General features: G+C 47.0%; 1 protein-coding gene across 4 annotated transcripts in view; it reads left to right on the plus strand.

Annotated features, from left to right (window-relative positions):
- The window catches only part of smtnb (smoothelin b), a 144,477-nt gene that overhangs the window by 90,303 nt on the left and 36,418 nt on the right, over window positions 1-17,756 (plus strand). For all 4 annotated transcript variants that reach the window (XM_051921134.1, XM_028825392.2, XM_051921135.1 and 1 more), the window contains 2 exons: window positions 1,870-2,514; window positions 3,376-3,455. In XM_051921134.1, coding sequence (XP_051777094.1) covers window positions 1,870-2,514; window positions 3,376-3,455 — 725 coding nt within the window. The remainder of the gene's footprint in view (window positions 1-1,869; window positions 2,515-3,375; window positions 3,456-17,756) is intronic.

A 17,756-nucleotide genomic window follows, 5' to 3' on the forward strand; every position in this document is an offset into this window, starting at 1 on the left:
CAATTCACATTGTTGTGACTATTGCACAATTTGAGGAATTGGTTCAGTTTGTCCTAAAACTGCCTTTACGGGGAATTGTTTTTCCATTGGAGGCTCCACTCCACTCTCTACCCAGTTGAATAATCACTGCCAGTCATCATGGAGGAGCATTGTCGATTGCTTAAACATCTTGTGGTGACCCCCCTTGGCAATTGATACACGACCCATTTCCTTTAACAATAAGAATCCTTGAAGCCTTCGAAGGAAGTCGTAAGGCCGGGCCACCTTAAATTCCTTCGCACCTTCTCATCAGCTTCTTGTCTTACCATTTGCAAAACAAAAGACACTAATGGAGAGGTGCAAAGAAGTTTAAGGTGGCCCGGCCTAAAGACACTAATGGAGAGGTGCAAAGAAATTTAAGGTGGCCCGGCCTAAAGACACTAATGGAGAGGTGCAAAGACTTTCTTTGTAGGTTTCAGGGAGTCTAGTGTTTAAATACAACAATAACTCACGACCCAACGCTGGCATAGCTTAAACTCCACTCCAAAGGCCAGTCGTCATCACTCCACAATGTCCATTGCCTCATCAACTGTGGCCGCCAGGCAAACCATACGTGACCCACACCCATTAAATACAATGGTGACTGGCACTCCAACGGTGGCACAGCATAAGAAACTCCGCTCCAAAGGCCAGTCGTCATCGCTCCACGATGTCCATTACTTCATCAACTGTGGCCGCCAGGCAAACCATACATGACCCACACCCATTAAATACAATGGTGACTGGCACTCCAACGGTGGCACAGCATAAGAAACTCCGCTCCAAAGGCCAGTCGTCATCACTCCACGATGTCCATTGTTTCATCAACTGTGGCCGCCAGGGAAACCATACATGACCCACCCCAATTTAAATACACTGGTAACTTGTGCCCCAACGGTGGCACAGCATAAGAAACTCCACCCCAAAGCAAGTATATTGTGATGCATCACCCCGAGTCTGACTCGGGTTTAACTGTACTTGCGTAGAAGTCCAAGCCTGCGTCACACTCGGGGTTTACTACTTTAACTTTTTTGGGATGCCTCAAGAAAATACAAATGAAAAAGATAAAACTTGGCTGGTAAAAGTGTTTGAGTAACTTTCAAAGTCGCCAGAGGACCCTCACACGTTGGACCTCGGGTTGATGGTAGATCTCAAGTGAGACTTGATCAGCTGTGAAGATGGAGAACTCCTCTCACCAGAGACACTCATAGTAAGAATCGGGGGGGGGGGGGGGGGTCTACATTATCAGTTTTTAGACCCCCGTCTAAGACCTCTCAGCATCAGTGCCCGTTTGGGTGCTCCTGTCTCAGTCATCTGCCCTAAAGGATGACGTCATGCCTGCTGTCTTTTTGCCTTGACGTTCTCATTGTTGTCTGCCATCATTTGAGGTCCCATTGCCTTTGTTTGTTGTTCTGGCAGCTGCATGTCCTTGAAGCCCCCCCCAGCTTTCATCTTTGCAGTAAATGTTAGAGATTATCTTCATTCATTTTAGCTGCTGGGTAATATTGCTGATACCCCAATGGGGGGATTTGTTTGGGATTTTATAGGAACGAGTGGTCCGGGGGTTATGCTAAGTGAGGTGGAGATGATCCCTTTTGGGGAGCTGGTGCTTTGGGGTCAGCAGCAGATGGCAGTGCCTGCTCTTCTCTTCTGCTTTCTAACACCATAGCGGGTTTTTGGATAAACAGACGGATGAGCTCAAAGAGGCCGGCGGGTCGAAGGGAGATGTCGGGGGGCTTCTCCGCTCGCCCAGATGGCGAGATGCACGCGTGAGCAGCATGAGCGTCTCCGGCTCTGACATGTTTGTGTCTCGCTGTAATTCCACATTCCTGTTTTGTGTTTCGCTGACAGGCAAAGCCAAAGACAGGAAGGAGGTCTTCTCTCCCTTCAACAGAATCACCTCCGTCCGCGACTGTGTGAAGAAGTTCAGCTCCGAGGAGGCCAGTCCATGTCCCGAGCCTGGGGGGAAGTTGGCGGGCTCGAGAAACCGGACGCCCGTCCCTAAACAACCTTCCGGAGGAGAAGCTTCATCAAAGACCGCCAAGAAGGACGGAGTCATTGCTCCACAAAATGGCAGAGAAGGACACGGCAAGAACGCTCCCTGTGCCTCCTCACCCTTTTCCAAGTTTGCCCCGAGCGCTCCCACCTCCTCGTCAAGTCTACGTGGGCCGAATAGGGAGGGGAAAGCAAATGTGACAGACGCTCGTCAGCTCCGCCCCTTGGAGCCCAACAGCCAACTGGTGGCACCCAAGCCGACGACATCAGAAGATGAAACCCTCGGTGGCGATCTGACCTGCTCAGAGGGTCTCGGGACGCCAAGTGGAATCTGTGCTTCTTTGGAATCGGAGGACATCAAATCTAGCAGCCCCCTCGCCGAGCCCGAGCAGGAGCCCACCGATCCCAGCATGAAGACGCTCCTGACGATTGAAATCAAAAATGGACGAGCGCCCAGCATTAGCACGCAGGTGGTTGGCGGTGGAAGCGGACAGCGGTCAGGTGAGAGCCGAGTTCACTTTTGGGAGTTGTGGCTTTTTCTTTTCTTCACGTACCCCAAACCGAAAAAGTATTTGCTTGAACTTGATGCTTGACAAGGGGAAGGGATTCGCGTTTGACGGAAACATATTGGCAGCCGATTGATCATCAGGTTGGGGTGTCGAATCTCTCACGTGGAGGAGCTTCACAGGTTTGTACGTGAAAATGCAAAACACACGTAACTGGCAAAAGTGGGATGCATCCGACTTGTCCTGTCGTAGTTCAGCGGGGGGGGGGGGGGCGCAGACCAGTTCAGTCATCACCCCTCCACTGTCGCATCTTCTACCTTGAGTTAAACTCTCTGTTTTTTAAAATGCCATATTGGATTTGAGGGTCTACAAGGGCTTTGCCTGGGAGCCACTTTTTTCGTCAAGTGTTTCCCTCGAGAGCCCCCTCCTCAGTCGAGTGTTAAGGAAAAGGTTAGTTGGTGCCCATCAAAAGCTGACATCTTGAAGAATGACATAAGTTCCGTAAGGCCGGGGCTGAGTGTTACATAAACGTGAATGTCAGTGTCGTACTCGCCGGCCAGTTGGTTCATTCATTTTATGTACAAAGAAGGAGAGTATTTTGGTGCGGTAGCCCCTTTCTGTCCTCATTCATGCTGTACGCTTAGCGTATAACTTTACTGTAAGACTGATGCCAGCTGGCGCGTGCAGCTCCTCGCCCTGCCGCCTTGTGCCATTCTCTGTAATGACCCACAATGGGCACTCTGTGTGCCGCTCATCATCCCATGCTCTTTTCTAGATTGTTCTTTTCTCGACGCGCATGTTGTATTGTTTTTTTTGCACCAGAGCTGATAAATGACTGCTGGCCTTTTTCTTGCAGAGCTGATGCTGGGCCTGAGGGCTACCCCCTTCAAGATCTCAGCGTCCTCGTCATCGTCAAGTAACTCTGGGATTCTAAACGTAAGTCTGGTTTTGGTTTTCTTTTGTATTTTCTGTCGTCTGCTCGTAACCCTAAAGGTCACAAAGGTTGGCCGTGCCAGGCTGGGAGAAAGCGGGAGGCTGCATCTTTGGGAGGTCCCTAATCCTAACCCTCATCATTTTGGAGCACTTTGTCTTGCCGTTTGTGTTCTTTACGCAGCTTTACCTTTTCTAATGATCATAATACACATTTTATTATTGACAACTTCCCCATATTTATTAAAACATTCATTCTTTTTACGTTTATACTGTGCTTTTCTCGCTATTCAATAATGTTCTCCACAAAGGGAGGCCGCGGGGAGCGAACTCACAATCTCCCTACTGCAGAGCTCCCACTGCGCCACCCATTGTTATCCCTGACCCTAATGACGTACTTTAAAATTGGATTTTTTTTTTCCTGACCATAAATTTATCAAAAGACACATTTTATGTGTGAAATGAAGAAACAAGTTTTGGATATAGATATATATATATATAGAGAGAGAAAGATAGATAGATATATCTAGACATAGAGAGAGATATATATATAGATAGAGATAGATATATACAGTCGCTTCGTTCGCCAACCCCCAGGGTTGGGTAACCCGAAATACATTGATGAATGTATGAGATATATTGGAGTGTAAAGGTATAGATGACGAACAAAGGAAGTAAAGAACCTATAGCATGGCACATTAGAAAGATCTATTGGAATACTTCTTTATACACAACATTTGTAGTAAAATCGTTGATAGATTGCGTCATCTGGATCTAACACGTAGATCTGTGCATATTTGCGTTCGTGATTTGGCTCAGGGTGCACTGTTCCATATATATAGATAGAGATAGATAGATTGATATATAGATATATATAGAGAGAGATAGATGTAGAGGGTCAGAGAGATAGAGATACAGGTATAGAGATGGAGAGAGAGATGTAGTTATAGTGATGGAGAGAGAGATGTAGTTATAGTGATGGAGAGAGAGATGTAGTTATAGTGATGGAGAGAGAGATGTAGTTATAGTGATGGAGAGATGGATGTAGTTTTAGAGATATAGAGAGATAGATGTAGAGTTTTAGAGATATAGAGAGATAGATGTAGAGGGTCAGAGGGATAGAGAGATAGAGATACAGGTATAGAGATGGAGAGATAGATGGAGAGTTATAGAGATGGGGAGAGAGAGAGAGAGAGAGAGAGAGAGAGAGATGTATAGTTATAGAGAGAGAGAGATAGATGTAGAGGGTCAGAGGGATAGAGAGAGATAGATGTAGATATATATATAGAGAGAGAGATGTAGATATGGAGAGACAGAGTTCTAGAGATAGATATAGAGAGATATAGATACTAATGGCAACAGTTTACACCCATAAGGGGTCTGTTTAAGTATGCCCTGGGGTCAGTGGCCCCCTAAATCTGTCAAACTGGCGACGCCTGCTTTGGTTTTTGTCCCTGCCGTGCTGATCTCTGCAGAAGTGTGTTGTTTTTTTCCAGTTTTATTTGCACACAATCGCATTACGTATACAATCAAGTCAGACTTGCACATGAACGTTCCATACAATCAAGTGGCGCTTACACAATAAATTACTTCACAGTCAAACAAGGATAGAATTAAAGGGGGAACACTTTTTTTTTTTTTTAATAATGCAGACGTCAGCCACTGGCAAGACACTTCATTAAAAAATAAATGCAACATTCACAAGGTCTGAATCTAGGGGGCCATTAAAGACCCCATCAGTGCTGACCCCAGGCCTGTGCCTTTGCACTTTGGTGGTATCTTTAGAGATGGTCTGTTCAGCTCCCACTTGGCTGTACTTTCCAAGTGCTGCTGCTGGAGTTTTTTCTTTCTTTAATGGACCTCTTTTTCCTCTTCTGTCTGTGGGTGGACTTGTTAGGTTTCCTTCTTTTTATTCCATTTTGTTGCTGCTCAGTGAAACTGTTAACCTGACTGGGTTTTGCACTCCTTCCTTTACCTTTCTCACCAGACTTTGTTGCTCCTGTATGATGAATTGAAAATCTTGCTTAAAATGTCTGTCATTTCCTTAATTCTACGCCCAGTGTGATGTGAAGTCATTGTGGTATGTCACATACTTCATGGTGTGCTGCTGAAGACCCCATTCCAGTCTGCCTGGTCAGCTTTCTCCATTTTAGGTAAAGCTGGCAGAAGTGCGGCTCAGTGCTTGTGTGTGTGTCCTGGCCTCGTAAGCATGTCATTCATTTCACCGTATCCCACATATCCACATCAATTACAAGGCTATATATGATACAGTGCCTGCCATGTAATGCAAAGAGTACACAACACATGATTTGCCCTAACTGGGGCTCATCAGGTGAAAAGGACGGGTGGAAGAAATATTCTTATCCCTTGTGTTGGGCTGCCAACCAGTTTGCCCCCTTTATTCTCGCAGTGATTGTTGGTGCTGAGATAAACATAAAATTGCCTCAATGACGATAGCAGTTAATACATACAAAAAGATCTAGGGAGCTCCATCCTCCTAAGAGTTCTATCACTCCATCAATTTCTAACCCAGTCAGTCCTGGAAAGGGTCCCGGGAGTTGCCGGAGCCTTTCTCGGCCAGCGTTGGGCATAAGGCAGGACCAAACCCTGCTCGAAATGAGACACCGACATTCAGGTGCATCTCCCTTTTCTACTGGTCCCTGCCGTAAAGGGGCTTGGTCAGTCACCCTCCTAGGGGCGTGGTCTCCCAACTGAAGAAGAAAAAAAAAAAAGAGACAAGCCTCGGTAGTGGGAGCGCCCCCTTTTGACCCAGTGAGGTTATTTCTTACATGGGATGAGTCCTTGAGCTGTCCTTCAAACGCACATGCAGGGCAATAGGTCTAATTGTTTTATACTTAATGTGTTTAAAATATCTGCTTTCTATGATACTAATTAGTTAAACAGCCCTGTGAGGGCCATCTGTTGACACCTTGTTATTTTTTAGATCTATCTATCTATCTATCTATCTATCTATCTATCTATCTATCTATCTATCTATCTATCTATCTATCTAATCCTGCCAATTACTCTATTATATAGTACCTTTCATCTATCTGTCTATCTATCCTGCCTACTATACTACAGTTAATATCTACTGTATAGTGCCTTTCATCCATCTGTCTGTCTGTCTGTCTGTCTGTCTATCATACAGCTTTTATCATATAGTGCCTTTCCTGTCTGTTTTGCAATCTGTTAGACAGATAGATAGATGAAAGGCACTATATCTATCCTGCCTACTGTACTACAGTTAATATCTACTGTATAGTGCCTTTCATCCATCTGTCTGTCTGTCTGTCTATCATACAGCTTTTATCATATAGTGCCTTTCCTGTCTGTTTTGCAATCTGTTAGATAGATGAAAGGCACTATATCTATCCTGCCTACTATACTATAGTTAATATCTACTGTATAGTGCCTTTCATCCATCCATCCATCTGTCTGTCTGTCTATCTATCATACAGCTTTTATCATATAGTGCCTTTCCTGTCTGTTTTGCTATCTATCTATTATATAGTGCCTTTCATTTCTATCTCTCTATTATTTAGCGCTTTTTCTATCCATTGGGCCACTCCAAATATAAAGCATTACTCCCATAATCCCACCACCACTGCTGGGTCACCATTAAAGTTTGCTCAAGTCCGTTACCAGTTAAGTGGTGTTTTGGGGGGACGCAGCCGTCTTCAAGTGTAACTCGGCAGCCCCTACATCTAAAGCCCATTGCAGCTCCTCGTGCTCCTCTCTCTGCCTGATGTCTTGTACGTTTTTTTTTTCCTTTGGTTGGTCTGTCAAAACCCCACGTTGCCTTTTTGATGGTGGCCTAGTCGAGTCTTCCAGAATGTGGTCAGCCCGGAGAGTGTCCGCTTTGTGTGTTGAGTTACTGCCAGATTATAGGGGCTTGTTAATTCTACTAATCACCCTACTGGTTTGCCAGGATTAGACGTGTGCTACTTTTAGCGCCTGTCGACTCCAATTAGCCGCACTTTTCTCCCTGTTGCCGGCTGCTGAATGGACGGACTTGTGTGGAGACCTTGGTAGACAAACGGCTAGAAATGCTTTCTGATTGTGAGATTGAGGCTGGTAAGGTAAGACCCTCAGTTAGTGGCGGTGGGCTGATATTTTAAGCAACGTGACAGTAGCCATCTGCGTCTTGTGGTCTTTCTTAAAGCGGTGCCCTTCATGTAACGTGTTAGGCTGTGCTGTCAAAGCCAAACATACGATTACTGCTAATGGAGAGACCGGAGGGTATTTTATTTCAATTTCAGTATTGTAGATATCGGACATCATAAAATCTTCAGTATTACCCATTCGGCACTGGGGTAGTCTAATGATGTTTGGCGCAGTATGTATTGTGTGACTGGACTTACAACTGGTGAAGTATGGAATCGGACTGTAATTTAAGCCCACTTTTTAGTTTAAATGTCTTGGACATGTCCTACCACTACTGCCTAACATACAGAAACCATCTGAACTAGAATGTCATCTGGAGATGACGCCAACCTGGGTGGACGGGCAGGTGATGGAAAAAAAATCAGCTAAATGGTCACAGAGGGACGTGGGCCGCATACAGGCTTGGGCAGATTTGTGGACAGTGTAAAATATGAGACACGAGAAGTAAAAATGTGACGTGTGAATACACAATGGGAGGTCTGAAACTTGGAACTCTATCCTGCGTGGCAGCTGTGCCACCACACTGTGCCGCCCGATTAGCAAATGTGAACACCAATGTGTGAGATTAGATCAACTGTGTTAATCCCAAGGAGGATCCCTGCAGCAGCAGAACCACAAAAAAACTTAAGATATACGGAGTGACGGGGCAATCAATCAAATGCGTAGGTAGATAAATAGTGAAATCCATGGAAATTGTGCAGGAATTATAAGATGAACTTTAAGAGTATCAGCAGTACATTTGTGACGTTGGGAGGAAGCATCGACTTGCTTCAAAGCAGCGGGCAGAAAAGACCCCCCCTAGATGAGCTGCTTCTTGATACACTGTGATGGAATGAGCCTGGGGTTAAAAGGGCCCCCTCCTAGAGGGGATTTTTCATGACGGCGTCCAATGTTGCCCCCCTTCACTTTTCCCTCAATAGTTTCCAGTGTGTCTAGGGCTGGCCTTGTGATGGAGTTTGTGTTCCTGTTCAGGCATTGAGCCCAAGTTGGTTCCCCTGGAGACCACAGCGTAGGACGCCACACTGGCTACTATGGACTGGTAGAACATCTCCATTAGCTTGGCGCACACATCAGTAGACCGGAGTCTCCTTAGCGTGTTCAGTCAGCTCTGTTGTCTGACCAGTCCAGTTTGCTGTTTGTCTGAACCTTCAGGTACTTGTAGATCAGCAGGTTTGCCACCATCCTCTCCAGTGTGCCCAGGTTTGGCCCTGTGAATGCACAGGCTTACCCAATCAGTGTGTTCAGGCATTCTGCTTCTTTTGAGCTCAAGTTGCTTACCCAGGATGCCACAGCGTAGGACGCCACACTGGCTACTATGGACTGGTAGAACATCTCCATTAGCTTGGTGCATTCATCAGTAGACCCAAATCTCCTTATGCATGCAGTTTGCTGTTTGTCTGAACTTGTAGATCACCATCCTTTTTCCACCACCATTTGCAGTGTGTCCTGGGTTAGCCCTGTGATGGAGTTTGCGTTTCTGATAAGTTTATTCAGGCATTGTCCTTCTTTTGAGCTCAAGTTGGTTTGCCCAGGAGACCACAGCGTAGGACGCCACAGTGGCTAGTATGGAGTGGTAGATCATCTCCATTAGCTTGGTGCATTCTTCAGTAGACCTCAGTCACTTTAGCAAGTCCAGTCTGCTATGGTCCTCCTTGTGTTGTCAGACCAGTACAGTTTACTGGTACTTGTAGTTCTGCACCACTGAAAGCGGACTGGTCTGACTCTGAAAGTCCACCCCATCGGCTCTTTTGTCTCACTGATGCCGAGTCTCAGGTTGTTGTCCCTGCACCACAACTAAGTGGGCATTTGACGTCTTTTGAGCTCGAGCTGTAGAACAGTACGACGGACCTGCCTGCTGCGCACGTCACTGTTATGATTTCCATTTCGTCAGAGTCCATACATTCTTTCTGACTCCATTAACCCAATCATTTCTTGCGGACTCCACGGCCCTCTGCTTGTGGTATGGCATCCATGTTTGATCAGAAGCGGCTGTCACTTTTCAAAATGAAAGATTCACGCGCGCAAATCTGTTCAGGGGAGATGACGACTGGGTCAAAAAGAGAAATCCGCGCCTGATAATTGTGTCCCACTTAAACAGGAGGTGGACCACCTGGCTCGTTCGTGCCTTCAGTGAGGTGCGTTTTAATAATTCTGGATGTGAAGTGAACCAGTGGTCATGAGACAAACAAAATTCAGTCCATTTGTCGCCTGTTTGTTTAGCTAGTAGCTGTGCTGCCCCCATGTCACATCCTGATTGTTCCCAATTCCTGCGTTCATTTGGATCGGACCCCCCTCCCACCATGCCGTAGTGTAAAGGGGTTTCCAGCTCATCGGTTTGAAGAGGCGTTTTAAATCTCAACGTTGACACTGAAAATGTTTTCCCTCAGAAGTTAACACTCCACAAGTGGGCCAAGTTGAAGATCAGAATGACATTTCTACATATGGAAGCCCTTCATCAAAACAAAACCAAAAATAAGCCCTGGCACATGTCCAAGGATCTGGAGGCCGCTCTTCCTGATGCCGATGTCCATATTCTTACTTCAGCAGCGTGGCATATGCTTGGGGGCTGTGACATTTATGAGACCGTACCCCAGGGAAAACCTCGGCTCTCAAAAAACAAAACAAAAAAAAAAAAGAAAGAATACAACTGGCCTGTGCTGGATGAGACCTGGCACAGTTTTAGAAGATGTCTTCTCCAGACTAGAACACCCGAATGGCCCCCCTTCCTTTAAAAGAACTCCAGTGGAAATGTCCTGGCATGGCCTGCATTTCTGCCAGTGACTTGCTGTCAAGAAAGCGCCAGTTATAAGGGTGTCCCCAAAAATTGGGTAGGGTGGCCAAAGACAAGGTAACGTTCCTAAGAGTCCATATTATATTTTTTATGGTTGCCCGAACAATGCAGCGAATTTTGGGGTGCCAACCCGGCTGTCCCTGTTTACTGAAAAGAGTGAGGGCTGCCCTGTAACACCCCGGCTATCTCAAATCGCACAAAATGGTGTCTGAGCAAGTTGTGGAGCTCCGCCCCTCAGGTCACTTTAACCAGACTCCTCCTCCCGGCTGGCTGGCCTTGCTTTTATGGTCGAGGGGGCGGAGTCAGTTGCCCTCACTGGGCGGTTTCTTTTGCACTGTGGAGGGAAACCAAAGAAGACGAGGCAGTTAGAGGCAGCGCCCCCTCTTGGCTTGGGGTTGGTGACACATACCCGTGAAGAACTCGGTGGGTGACCCTGTGACGCGCATAAAGAATATACAAGGGGGGGGGGGGGGGTGTCTGGGTTTTCAGATTTCTATCGAGCGCTGTTTTCTCTCTCGCTTGTAGTGGAAGGGGAGGGTCCCACAGTTGCGCTCATGGGCTTTATCCCTTCTATTATTTTGTTTTAACCACTTTGTCCAATAAAAAGACGGAGATTGCATGGTGACATTTTCAAGCTCTCTCATAGGCTATGAATTCGTAGTCTTTGCTTCTTCAGGATGTGTCACCGTATTTTGGTCGTTCTTCCTGCCGTTTATGGCTTACAGTTAAGTGTGCACGATAACCGAGCACATTATGGGCTGCCTGGCCACTCGGACAAAGTGACACTGGAAAGTCACCTTCACTTTCTGTGCACATTATTGTGTGGTTGATCTAATTGTCATTTTCCGTCATTGCCCTACATTTTACACTCAAAAGTGAAAACGTTTTCACGACGACGTTACAAATTTATTAAACATCAGAAAAACTGAAATCTCTCCTTCACAGACGTATTGAGACCCTTCATTCAGTGCTCCTATTCCAGCTTTGAGTCTTCTTGGTTGAGACTTCCCCAAGCTTTGCAAACCTGCGTTTGGACAGCTGATCTCGGTCTTCCTGGCAGATCCCCTCAAGCGCCTTTATACTGTAAATGGCCATCTTCAGGTCCGTCCACATAGTGCTCTATGGGCCACTCGAGGACCCTCGGAGACTTGTCTCCAAGCCTCTCCTTGGTTGCCTTGACTGTATGCTTTGGGGTCATTGAACCATCCACCCCAGTTTGAGAGTGCAGGTTTTCTTCAAGATCCAAACTGTATTTGATCGATTCAGACCAGCACCCCTGTCCCCAAAACATGAAGCTGCCACTGCCACCCCTCATCGTGGAGATTACAACAACAATAACAACAATTTATTTCTTGTATAACCCAAAAATACACAAGGAGTGTCACAGTAGGCTTTAACAGGCCATGTTTATTGACAGCCCCCCAGCCTTGACTCGCTAAGCAGATAAGATCAAAAAAAAAAAAATACCCTTGTAGGGAAAGGTGGCATTAGGCCTAAAGCCCCCAACAGCGTTGTGTTACTTGTGTGCTTCATGTCATTGCACTGTTACCCCAGTCTGAGGTGGTCTGCAACATGGGGCAGGTGTTCCTCAAGGACCTCTCTCTATTTGCGCTGCATTCATTCATCCATTTCCTCCATTCTGATCCGTCTTCCCGTCCCTGCACCTCCATGTCATTGATGCTGCCACCATCTTGCTTCACCGTAGGGATGGTGATGAGTGGCACCTGGAGTTCTCTTCAAAGAGTTCACTTTGTCTCGTCGGACAAAGGGGTCCTTCTCTGCATGCTCTGAGTCATTTTAACCGTCTCCTGCCTTTTACTCAATGGTGGCTTCTGTCTAGCTATCCCATTGTAAGTGCCTGATTTATGGAACGCTGCGGTCATGGTTGTCCTCCCATCTCGGCAGAAGACTTGTGACTGTTAGATTGTTGGTCATCTCCCTGACCAAGACCCTTCTTCCACAGTTGCTCATTCTGGCTGGCTGGCTGGCTGGACGGCTGGCCAACTGTAGGAAAAGTCCTGGTGGTTCCTGATTTCTTCCTTTTCCCAATTCCTGAGCCCACTGTCCTCCTAGGAGCACTTGGAGCTTTAGAAATGGTTTGATCCCCTTGACCCGATCTTTGATCATGGAGGTCCACATAGAGGTGCTTCATTGCTTGTTTATGGTCCCTGTCATTGTCCTTTAAATGATGTTTGGCTGGAGTTGCTTTCATCCATTTTGAGGGAGTGATGCTGAGATGGTCAGGACTTTTTAAGCTCTGTCAGAGTAACCATTTGGTTCTTGGTCACCTCCCCACCCAAGGCCCTTCTTGCCCAGCTACTCTTTTTAGCATGATTGCCAACTCTATGAAGAGTCCTGATGGTTTCAAACTTCCTCCATCTCTTCATTCTTGAGTCCATGGTGCTCCGGGGTGCACTCCAAGTTTTAGAAATGTTTTGATCCCCTGGGCCTGATCTGTGCCTCACCATGGAGGTCTACAGAGAGCACCTTGGATTTCATGGCTCGTTTTTTTTTTTTTTTTTGTCCTGACATGCTGTGTGGGACTTCCTAGACCCAGGTACACGTGTGCCTTTTAAAACGATATGTCCCATCTGTTGAGTTGGCCACAGGTGGACTCCAGTCAAGTTCTAGAAACCTCTCAAGGAAACGGCAGGTACCTGAACACAATTTGGAGCACCACAGCCCAGGCTTTGAATACTTTTAGGAATGAGAGGCCTTTCTAAATGTCTAGTCAGTTCAGTTGGCCACAGATGGACTTCACACATTGTGTTCTTGATCACCTCCCTTCCCTGCCCAGTTACTCAGTTTGACCGGATGGCCAGCTCTATGAAGAGCCCTGATGGTTCCAATTTTCTGCTATTTATGATTCAGTTCTCTGGAGTGCACTCCAAGCTTTAGAGATGTTTTGATCCCCTTGACCTGATCGGTGCCTGACCATGGAGGTCTACAGAGAGCTCCTTGGACTTCATGGCTTGGTTTTTTTGTTCTGACGTGCAGTGTGAATTATGGGACTTTATCTACACAGGTGTGCATATGTGCCTTTCTAAACGATACGTCCAGTCTGTTCAGTTGGTCACAGATGGACTCCAGTCAAGTTCTAGAAACATCAGGCACCTGAGCACAATTTGGAGCACCACAGCCCAGGCTCTGAAAACTTCTAGGAATGAGAGGCCTTTCTAAATGATGTTCAGTCAGTTCAGTTGGCCACAGGTGGTCTTCTTGGTCACCTCCCTGCCCAAAGCCCTTCTTGCCTGGTTACTCAGTTTGACCAGATGGCCAATTCTATGAAGAGCCCCGATGGTTCCAAACTTCTATTTCTTAATTCTTGAGGCCACGGTGCTTTGGGGTGCACTCCAAGCTTTAGAGATGGTTTGATCCGCTTGACCTGATCGGTGCCTGACCATGGAGATCTACCGAGAGCTTTTTGGACTTCATGGCTTGTTTTTGTTTTATCCTGACGTGCAGTGTGAATTGTGGGACTTTCACTACACAGGTGCACATGTGTGTCTTTCTAAATGATGTCCAGTCAGTTCAGTTGGCCACAGGTGGTCTTCTTGGTCACTTCCCTGCCCAAGTCCCTTCTTGCCCAGTTACTCAGTTTGGCCAGATGGCCAACTCTATGATGAGTCCTTATGTTTTCCCAATTCTTGACGTCACTGTGGTCCTGGGACCACTCAGAGTTTTCGAAGATTGTGTTGATCCCCCTGATCCTGTCTTGGAACTTCTTGTCTTGGTGTTTTTCTTTCCTGACATTCTCTACACAGTTACACGTGTGCCATTCTAAATGATGCCCACCCAGTTCAGTTTAGCACAGGTGGACTCCAGTGGAGTTCTAGACTAGTGTTGCATTGGTACTAAAATTCTGACTTTAGTATCAATAGCAGCTTTCAGACCTCCACAACTCTGCCTCTGGTGCACCAAACTCCTCACCGCTTCCCCCTCGATAGCCGTGAAGTCCTGACTGCAGTGTTGAAGGTGGGCCCCCCGTGAAGTCTGCAGTTTTGACTTCACGTACTCGAATGCAGTAGCGAGGGTCGTGTGGACCGAGAGGAAAGCTGGCATTTACTTCCAGTACCGAAAAAAAATCCATAAATGCTGGTACCGTTTTGTAATTCAGAGTTTCTGGTACTTTTTCCAGAACCGGTCGCCATCCCACCCACGTCTCCAGGAGAAAGCTGAGCCCACCAAGTAAAAACAGCAAAAGGTCTCGGAATGAGAGGGCTCAGGTTTTGAGTTAAAATAAATTTCCAAACCTTTCTGACTTCACGTTGTCACTTTGTCATTAGGGATTAACAAGCGGAGACTGGTGGGTGGGCAAGAATGTCAAATTTCTCCATGCAACACAATAAAGTGTGTGTGGGGCGGGGGGTCTCGATACTTTCTGTGTCCACCATAAAATAGGGCGAGTTAAACTAAAGTTAGCCCTTTTTTTTAAAAAATGCCGCACTACTCCCGTTCCTCGACTTTGTTTTCTTAATCTTCTTATCTGTGCTCGTTGGTTTATTTCTCCCAAACCAAACTCCCCCCCTAGATGCGGGGGGTCTGGTTACATCAGGACGTATCTTTATTAGCAGGCTGCTGGGGTCTGGCATTTCACAGCTTTTAGAAGGCACAGATCTGCTGCTGTGGTGGGCTGTCTGGTTTAACGGATGTGGACATTTGATCCTCATCTGTAGATGAAGGGACAGCAACCCAAGGCGAGGGGTTAACAGGTGAGTCTGGGGGCCGACTGGACGTGAACATCAAAGCAGATGGAGCCGAGGAGTCTGCGAGAGCGGGAGCCGCACAGCTGAGGGTTATGTAACTGTGTTTTACGACCGCGAGACAGTGATGTGGGGGGCTACGGAGCGCACATCGTCCCTCACAGAGGCCAGCGTGGAGGTGTTGGGTGGCAGCCTCCTGAGCCTGCCGTTACCTGTTAATGCACTGCACAAGACGACTGTTGAAAGGAGAAGAGCTGCCGTCTGGCCAAGAGGGCACGGGGGTCTTGAGCAGCTCTTCTCTTTTTGAAACAACCAAACCTCAGCAACTCTTAAGCTTGACTTAAATGAGAGAGTGAGATTTTGACCCTGGTAGGGATTTGGTGAGTGGAACTCTCAGTCTGGACACGGTGGAGGGTGGGGGGGCGGGGGGGGGTCCCGTTGTATGAGCCAAGATATAGCCCATTCGAGCTGCCCATCCCGGCGCCCGTTTTTTTAAACATCGAGTTAAGAAGATGAGCCCTCAATGGCAGCTGTAAAGTTTTTATTGTTTTGGCTGGCACCCTTCCTCGAGCATGGCGAGCTGCGAGATCAGCTTTCCAAATGGCTACGTGACACCTTATAAAAATGGCTCGGAATGTTTCTTGTTAATTTCTTAAAAATAAGTTTATGGACGTTCTTGTATGCCAGTTCTGCATTGCCTTAGGGGATCTGGCAGGTTTGGGGAGCCTGTCCGGGTAGCGGAGGGCATGTCCATCACAAGGAAAATAAAATCACACGCACACGGAGTTTGTAATGCTCAGGTAACCTCGGCCGCTTGTATTTGGGGAAGCTCAGAAGAAAACCCCCAGACCATCAAACCTGGAGCCGATATTGTCAGTCATTTTCCAGCCCACTTAAGGCAGACCAGGGTCACATGGTGGGGCTGGAGCCAGTCCCGGCTAGCATAGAGCACAAGGCAGGAAGCAACCCTGGACAGGGTGCTCCAAACACACTCACTCACACACACACACACACACATGGGGGGACCAATTGAGGGTCCCCAATTCGTGTCAACCCATGCAGACACAAGGAGAACATGCCAACTCCACGTAACCCCGACTCCGGTCTCCTCACTGCGAGGTGCCACCCGGGAGCCGATCTTGCGAAATCAAAATGTTGACACTTTTTCATTGGTTGAAATTGCTGGCTTAAAAGTTGACTGCTGTGATTTTTTTGGGCTTTCTTTTATTTAGCCGTCAACACACTTGAAAGATTAAAAAAAAATAATAATAATAAAAATGCTACAGTTTGGCATGCACTGCATTCGCTGAAAGGTTTGTTTGCAGAGACCCCCCAACCAAAAATTTGCTTTGAAGAAAAGCTCCCTTGACTGACGTGTGGCATGTTGGCAGTGCGAGTGCCCACCTGCTCTGCTCTCAGCAGTTGTTGTGGATTTCCTTATTTTTATAAAGCACAGTGCGGTGCGTGTGACTCATGCTAATGCCAGGGGGGCAATAGAGGGGCATCTAAATAAAGAAAGGGAACAAAAAAAGGCAAAGAGCACCTATCTGACTAGCACACACCACACTAAACTGCTCTCGTCTCTAAATCATCCAACCATCCATCCATTATCCAACCAGCTATATCCTAACTACAGGGTCTGCTGGAGCCAATCCCAGCCAACACGGGGCGCAGGGCAGGAAACAAACCCCAGGCAGGGTGCCAGACCACCGCAGTCATCCAACCATCCATTTCCAAACCCACTTATCCTGTTTGTGGTAGGGAGGACATCCATCCATCCATCCATCCATCCATCCCTCCGTTACACAACCCGCTATATCCTTACTACAGGGTCACAGGGGTCTGCTGGAGCCCACCGCAGAGGGAAGACATGACTCCATTTCTAACAAGACTGGGAACGAAATGGTGGAAGAAGCCCACACTGTGAGACAAACTGTAAATCAAAGTAGTACATTGGATTTTTGACACCTACTGCACACCCAACCTACCTGGAAAGGGGTCTCTCTCTGAACTGCCTTTCCCGAGGTTTCTTCCATTTTTCCCTACTAGGATTTTTTGGGAGTTTTTCTTTGTCGTCTTAGAGAGTCAAGGCTGGGGGGCTGTCAAGAGGCAGGGCCTGTTAAAGCCCATTGCGGCACTTTCTGTGTGATTTTGGGCTATACAAAAGTAAATTGTATTGTATTCAGAAAGTAGTGAGACCCCCATACACTTTATTGTGTTGTGGATGAATCTGCTATTTCTGTCCGTCATACTATGCACAACATCCCATAATGACAAAGTGAGAACATGTCTGCAGGTTTATTTAAAAAAAAAAAAAATCCAAAACTGAAATCTCGGGCCTTTCATTCAGGACTTTGCAGAAGCCCCCTTGGCAGCAATTGCAGCTTTGAGTCTTCTGGGCTAACACCCTACAAGCTTTGCACCCCTGGATTTGGGCAGTTGATCCCATTCATCCTGGCAGATCCTCTCAAGCTCTGTTTATTTGGGTGGGAAGCGTCTGTGAGCGGCCAGCTTCAGGTCTCTTCACACACCTTGTGTGGGGTCTAAGTCTGGGCCAGTCAAGGACCCTCACAGATTTGTCCCCAAGAGACACCAGTGATGACTTGGCTGTAAGCTTTAGGTCATTGAGCCATCGCCCCAGTCTGA

Source organism: Erpetoichthys calabaricus, chromosome 18 (genome assembly GCF_900747795.2).
Source record: "Erpetoichthys calabaricus chromosome 18, fErpCal1.3, whole genome shotgun sequence".
Lineage (NCBI taxonomy): Eukaryota > Metazoa > Chordata > Cladistia > Polypteriformes > Polypteridae > Erpetoichthys > Erpetoichthys calabaricus.